Source organism: Microtus oregoni, unplaced genomic scaffold (genome assembly GCF_018167655.1).
Source record: "Microtus oregoni isolate MIOR12 unplaced genomic scaffold, Mior012 000023F_ref0000262, whole genome shotgun sequence".
NCBI lineage: Eukaryota > Metazoa > Chordata > Mammalia > Rodentia > Cricetidae > Microtus > Microtus oregoni.
Window position 1 is genome coordinate 28,769,027 of NW_024543082.1, and position 7,772 is coordinate 28,776,798.

Consider the following 7,772-nt stretch of genomic DNA (forward strand, 5'->3'; position numbering starts at 1 on the left):
CCAGTTACCTGGCATATTTAATTGTGTAATTTGGAATCTGATGCTTAAGTCAAATATCATTCCTTAACTATGACCTGGGTAAATACTTCACTCATAATTATAGAAAGAAAAGTAGAAAAAAAGTACATTATGATGCAGAAAAATGTGAACATTATTGTAGCTAGCTGATATCTGTCACTATTAAAAGTTATTAGTCACCTTGGTAGTATTTACTGTTTATTTATAGTGAGTAAAATAGTAATTTACTCTATAGTGTTCCAACCCCCAAACCTATAATGTAATAATAATCAGGAAAATTGGTTATTACAAAAAATTGATTTTGATGAATGTATGCTCATTTCTTATAAAAGTTTGTAAGACCACCAAAATATTTTTATAATGTGAATATTTACTGTTCCTCAAAAGCTACCTGTTTAAAGTTAGCTTTTTTTGTATCTGGTGATTGGTGAGAGTTCAGGACATTTAAGAGGCACAGTGAGAGGAAATAAGGTCATTGCATATGACCTTGAAAGAGATACAGACACTTATGGCATCACCCCTTCTCTCCCTGTTCTCTGGCTGTCATGTAAGCTTTCTTAAATTACATAACTTATCCACAACACATTATATCATACTATACTAAAGCAAATTGGGTTAGATTTCTAAGTATTGGAAACAAAATAACCTCTTTTTTGGGTGTGTTTTTTATTTTAAGATTTATTTTTAATTGTCTGCATATGTGTCTATGTGTGGGTATGTGCACATAAGTGCAGGTTCCCATGAAGGACAGAACGTTGAGGAATCCTGAAACTAGAATTATAGCGGTGTTGCCAGCCTTCTGACATGGGTGCTGGGAACTTAACTTGGGTCTTCTGGGAGAGTTATAGGTGTTCTTAATCACTGAACAATCTCTTAAGCCCCTTCATGAATTTTTTTGTAGGTATTTTTCTCATCAATAAAAGCTTAACTGCATTGATAAAGGGTGTCTGATGACTCATTGTTGTAAAGGGGAGGTATAATGAGTTGATACTTAAAGTCGTGTCAAAGATGAGATCGTGAGGGAAAAGAATATAGTACACAAACTATTCAAAGTAACATGTACAACTTCAGAATGTAACATTGTCTTGTGATATCATATATATGATAGTGTGAATGGTAACACATTAATAGCATGGAAGAATTGGTATACTATATAAGAATTCTCAAAGGAATTTTAATTTTATAATATTATATTTTGCAGAGTGAGGTTGGACATTTATTAGGTAGATTATGGAGGGGAAGGAAAAGGGGGAAAAGAGGAGAGAGAGAGAGAGAGAGAGAGAGAGAGAGAGAGAGAAGGGAGAGATGGAGAAGGAGCTGGAAAAGAACAATTTTATAATCTTATTTTAAAACATAGGGCTTGAGTTAAAGTTCTTCCTTTTTAGAATGACATCAAGTAATTTGGAATACGGTGACAACTTTCCTCTTCCAAATTTGATATTTATTAAAAACAGTGTGTCTAAATGGATATTTTCCTGGCAATCTTGTCCACTTCCCATAACCAGGAGGATAGCTATATGTTTTTCTTTGGGTTCACCTTCTTATTTAGCTTCTTTAGGATATCAAATTATAGACTCAATGACCTTTATTTATGGCTAGAAACCAATTATGAGTGAGTACATCCCATGTTCATCTTTTTGGGTCTGGGTTACCTCACTCAGTATAGTGTTTTCAATTTCCATCCATTTGCATGCAAAATTCGAGAAGTCATTGTTTTTTACCGCTGAGTAGTACTCTAATGTGTATATATTCCATACTTTCTTCATCCATTCTTCCATTGAAGGGCATCTAGGTTGTTTCCAGGTTCTGGCTATTACAAATAATGCTGCTATGAACATAGTTGAACAAATGCCCTTGTCATATGATTGGGCATCTCTTGGGTATATTCCCAAGAGTGGCATTGCTGGGTCATGGGGTAGGTTGATCCCGAATTTCCTAAGAAACCGAAACACTGACTTCCACAGTGGTTGCACAAGATTGCATTCCCACCAGCAATGGATGAGTGTACCCCTTCCTACACAACCTCTTCAGCAAAGGCTATCATTGTTTTTTTTTTTTATTTTAGCCATTCTGACAGGTGTAAGATGATATCTCAAAGTTGTTTTGATTTGCATTTCCCTGATCGCTAAGGAAGTTGAGCATGAGCTTAAGTGTCTTTTGGCCATTTGAACTTCTTCTTTTGAGAATGCTCAGTTCAGATCGGTGCCCCATTTTTTAGTTGGGTTAATTAGCATTTTAAAGTCTAGTTTCTTGAGTTCTCTATATATTTTGGAGATCAGACCTTTGTCTGTTGCGGGGTTGGTGAAGATCTTCTCCCAGATTGCTGGGCAAAAAATTGAGATCTTGAGGGTGGGATGGGAGGGGGTAAGGGGAGATGGGGAGAGAAAAGTGAGAAGGGGGGATGGGGAGAATTAGGGGAAATGGGGTGATTGGGTTAAAGGAAGGTTGGATAGGGGAGCAGGGAAGCACATATCTTAATTAAGGGAGCCATCTTAGGCTTGGCAAGAGACTTGGACCTAGAGGGTCTCCCAGGTGTACAGGGTGATGTCCCCAGTTAGTTCCTGGGGTAGCTGAGGATAGGGAACCTGAAATGGCCCTATCCTATAGCCATACTGATGAATATCTTGCATATCATCATAGAACCTTCATCTGACGATGGATGGAGATAGAGACAGAGACCCACACTGGAGCACCAGACTGAGCTCCCAATGTCCCAATGAAAAGCAGAAGGAGGGAGAACATGAGCAAAGAAGTCAGAACCACAAGGGGTGCACCCACCCACGGAGACAGTGGGGCTGATCTATTGGGAGCTCACCAAGGCCAGCTGGACTGTGACTGAAAAAGCATGGGATAAAACCGGACTCTCTGAATATGGCGGACAATGAGGGCTGCTGAGAAGCCAAGGACAGTGGCACTGGCTTTTGATCCTACTTCATGTTCTGGCTTTGTGGGAGCCTAGCCAGTTTGGATGTTCACCTTCCTAGACCAGGATGGAGGGGGGAGGACTTTGGACTTTCCACAGTGCCGGGAACACTGACTGCTCTTTGGACTGGAGAGGGAGGGGGAGAGGTGTGGGGGAGGGGGAGAGGTGTGGGAGGAGGGGCAGCGAAATTGGAGGCTGGGAGGAGGAGGAAATTTTTTTTCAATAAAAAAAATAAAAAATAATTGGATATTTTCTCCACAGATGACAGACATTTGAAACCAGAGAATTCACAAAAACATCACACTCTAGACTATATTTTGGTTATCTAGAAAGCAAAACAAATCACTTTAGAATATGAATATTTAATGAACAATACCTTAAGGAAGATTAAAAACATCATTGTCACTAACAGGATGAATCACTAATAATACAAATATAAAATAATATTTCTAGCTTTAAAGGAAAATTAATTTTATCAGGTCATGAGGAAACATCAGAAAATAAATATCAAAAAATATTACAAGCTACATAAAATATATAGTATATATGTATGTATATATAGCATGTATTTACAATATTATTTATAGAAATGCATTGCATTATAAGTATGTCATTTTGCTTAGGGATCTTAACAAATACGACAAATTGGATATTAAAATCTTAACTGAAAAATGATATTAATTGGTTTTAATTCTGCATTTCTTAATCAAATACATCTCAGAATCACAAATATAAATTTTATAAAACTCCTGAGCTGCAAAATGTTAAAGTATCCATGCTCAGAAAACAAAAGTGATATGAATATACACATTAATTCATTGCAACTCAGTTTTACTTAATAATCATTTCAATGCCTGTGTTCAATGAATCATAGTATAGTTTGCTAAGACAGTTATTTGCTGAGAAAATGTACTCCTAAATTAGCTCTAGATTCTCTACCAAGCACTCAGGTTATGACTATTGCTCTTGGTTTTCCCCCATTATTGCATAGATAAACCATGCTTGAAAGGTTTTTCCTAACTATCTTGATTTCATATTGCCAAAATTTGTTCTACAGGCATTTGGGTGTTAAAATTAACAAAAAAAGTCTGTCTGAGCTTTTGGGTCTTCCATGCTATAATATCAACTTGCCAAACAAGATGATTACACTGGTACAGTAGTGGGAGGGATGTGTTGTGGCAGCTAACTGCTTTCTATTTGGGTCTGAGGCTCGCTCTGTTAGATGATTTCATATCTATTACTATGGATCTGGTCAAAGGCCCATGGGCAGTCATAGACATTTGGATAAATCCATTACTCAAACTGCCTACTAAATATTTCAGTTTTGTACCCATTTAATTTATGTTCTTAGCATTGACCTGAAATTTTTATTTCTGCAAAAATTGGTGCACACAGACCTATTATTGACTTACCTAGTTCAGTGAGATCACTCTTCAGAAATGGAAGGAAATAACAAAAACATGAATGATTCTTTAGGTGTTTGAATTCAAGAATAGTGCAAACACTTCTCACTATTAACAAACCAAGAAAAGTAGTTGTCAACCCACCAGACATTGTTATCTGATGGGGAATGAATCCTGTCAAGACAAGGTCTGCAGGGCCATTGACTCTGAAAGCTGTTGCTCACTTTTGCTCAAGGAGTTTGGTGTCTTCTTACCAATATTGTAGTGTGTAACCTCATGTGATGTGTATACATAATCTCATGATTGTATTTCATACGTATGGACACATATATCTTTTGGTGGTAAATTAGATGACTTTTCATTTAGCTATATAATTCTTATATATAAAATATATCCCGGAATTTGCTTCATAACAGGATCTTTTGTCCCACAAGTACTATGGACATTAAAATATTTAATTTTGGGGCTTATCTATTTATAGTGAATAGTTATTTTGTTTATATACTTACAGTTTTCTTTTTTTAATTTATTTTTTTTCATTTTTTTTATTGAGAAAAGGAGAAAAAAAAACAAGTTTCCACCTCCTCCCAGCCTCCCATTTCCCTCCCCCTCCGCCCACCACTCTCCCCCTCCTCCCACCCTTCTCCCCCTCGGATGAAGAAAGTGTGGAATATCTACACATTAGAGTACTACGCTGTTGTAAAAAACAATGACTTCTCAAATTTTGCATGCAAATGGATGGAAATAGAAAACACTATCCTGAGTGAGGTAACCCAGACCCAAAAAGATGAATATGGGATGTACTCACTCATAATTGGTTTCTAGCCATAAACAAGGGTCACGGAGTCTACAATTGGTGATCCCAAAGAAGCTAAGTAAGAAGGTGAACCAAAGGGAAAACATATAGTTGTCCTCTTGGCTATGGGAAGTAGACAAAATTGCCGGGGAGAAAATTGAGATCTTGGGGGTGGGGTGGGATGGGGGTAAGGGGAGATGGGGAGAGAAAAGGGAGAACGGGAGAATGGGGGAAACTTGGGGGAAAAGGAGGATTGGGATAAAGGAAGGTTAGATAGGGGAGCACGGAAGCACAATTCTTAGTTAAGGTAGCCACCTTAGAGTTGGCAAGAGACTTGAACCTAGAGTGGCTCCCAGATGCCCAAGCCGAGGTCCCCAGTTAGTTCCTTGGGCAGCTGAGGATAGGGAACCTGAAATGACCCTATCCTATAGCAATACTGATGAATATCTTGCATATCATCATAGAACCTTCATCTGGTGATGGATGGAGACAGAGACAGAGACCCACACTGGAGCACTGGACTGAGCTCCCAAGGTCCCAATGAGGAGCAGAAGGAGGGAGAACATGAGCAAGGAAGTCAGGACCACGAGGGGTGCACCCACCCTCTGAGACAGTGAAGCTGATCTATTGGGAGCTCACCAAGGCCAGCTGGACTGTGACTGAAAAAGCATGGGATAAAACCGGACTCTCTGAATATGGCGAACAATGAGGGCTGATGAGAAGCCAAGGACAATGGCACGGGGTTTTGAACCTACGTAATGTGCTGGCTTTGTGGGAGCCTAGCCAGTTTTGATGTTCACCTTCCTAGGAATGGACGGAGAGGGGAGGACCTTGGACTTACCACAGGGCAGGGAACCCTGACTGCTCTTACAGTTTTCATAAGTTTCTTTTCTGCGAGGTTTGAATGACTTCTCACTGTTTTAAAAATAATGAACATGCTGATGATTTTCATTTGAATTGGTAAAGGTTTTTTTAATCCTACCAACCAACAAGCAATGATAATGCCATGGAGGATAAAAAACTTTGATTTAAGGGATAGATTTCAGAGTAGAAATTTTATTATAATGTAAAAATAATCAAATAAAGGAAAAATTAAAACAAAAATACATTTTATTGATTTGACACAGATAAGACACATAGATTGCTGTTCAGAAAATTTGAGAGTGAAAATGACTAGCACTCAAACTGAAAATATTCTTTTTAGAGAATCCATATTTTGGTTGAGGACACATTAAAATATAATCACTTGAAAGAACAAGTATCAATTTGAAAATCATATATCAAAAAGAAATTTATTGCATTGGTGGATTTGTTTATGATAAGACTATAAATAAAATCTTGTAATATGCTTGAAATATTAAGATCTGAAATTGAGAGAAAGGATAATAATATTGAATGGATTCTATCATTAGAGATACTAAGTTTAATCCTCAAATTCATTAGACATTTTGGAAACTGAAACTAGATACATTCCAACACTTAAACAGTTCTTTAATTTGTTCCTGACAGTTTCAAGATTATTTTAACTGAATTATTTTGTTATGAACTAATTGTGTTAAAATATTTTTAGGCTTTTATAAATTGATCAAATTATTTCCTTTTCATTATACTACTTTCTTATTATGTATGTGTTTAGAAAAGGTCATTTTAAACTTTAAATTAGTTGTCTAAGTGGTCTGGTTGTTGTTTTCTTATGCTGTAGAATCATTTCTTCTTCATGGTTTTTTTTCATCATATTTATTACTTTCTTATTTCTCAGACTGTAAATGAAAGGGTTTAATAAAGGAATTACTAGAGCATAAAAAATAGCTACAGGTATCTCTTTATCTCCATCATTGACAGAATGTGGATGAGCATATATGTAGAGAAGAGAACCATAGAATATTGACACAGACAGAAAGTGGGAAGCACAAGTTGATAAGGCTTTGCCTCTACCCTCATTAGATTTCATTGTGAATATAGTAAAAAGGATACAGAAATAAGATATCAGGACTATAGTAATGGTAAAAGTTAAAATTGAACCAGCCAAAATGAGCATCATCAATTCATTGATATAAGGGTTAACACATGAGAGTCTATATAATGGAAAGACATCACAATAAAAGTGTTTGATTACATGAGACCTACAGAAAGTTAACCTAAACAAGAACCCTATGTGAATGATTGAATGCAGGTTTCCTGCTATGTAGGCTCCTGTGATCATCTGAAGGCAGAGCTTCTTGGACATCATAGTGTGATACTGCAGAGGGTTACATATGGCCACATAGCGATCATAGGCCATTGCTGCCAGGAGGAAGCAGTCTGCAGTTTCAGCAAGACAGAAAAAATAAAACTGTACCATGCATTCATAGAGAGTCATCTTTCTGTCCAAAGAAAAGAAGTTCTCTAGCATCTTGGGAGTGACGGCAGATGAACAGAAGGAGTCCATGAGAGCCAGGTTTCCTAGCAAGATGTACATGGGTGTGTGAAGACGTTGCTCCATGTAGATCAAGACAACCAGCCCGAGGTTCCCCACTGTGGTGACCAGATAGACGGCAAAGAATACCAGGAATAGGAGAATCTTCAAGTTTGGGTGATCTGAGAATCCTACCAGGATGAATGCATTTGTCATTGAATAATTGTTCTCAGCCAT

At 37.3% G+C, this 7,772-nt stretch overlaps 1 protein-coding gene across 1 annotated transcript; it reads right to left on the reverse strand.

Moving 5' to 3' along the window:
* Positions 1-6,794: 6,794 nt before the first annotated feature.
* Positions 6,795-7,772, reverse strand: LOC121461640 (olfactory receptor 5K3-like). The gene has a single exon (XM_041672728.1). It carries the CDS (start codon positions 7,770-7,772, stop codon positions 6,795-6,797), a length of 978 nt encoding a protein of 325 aa, XP_041528662.1.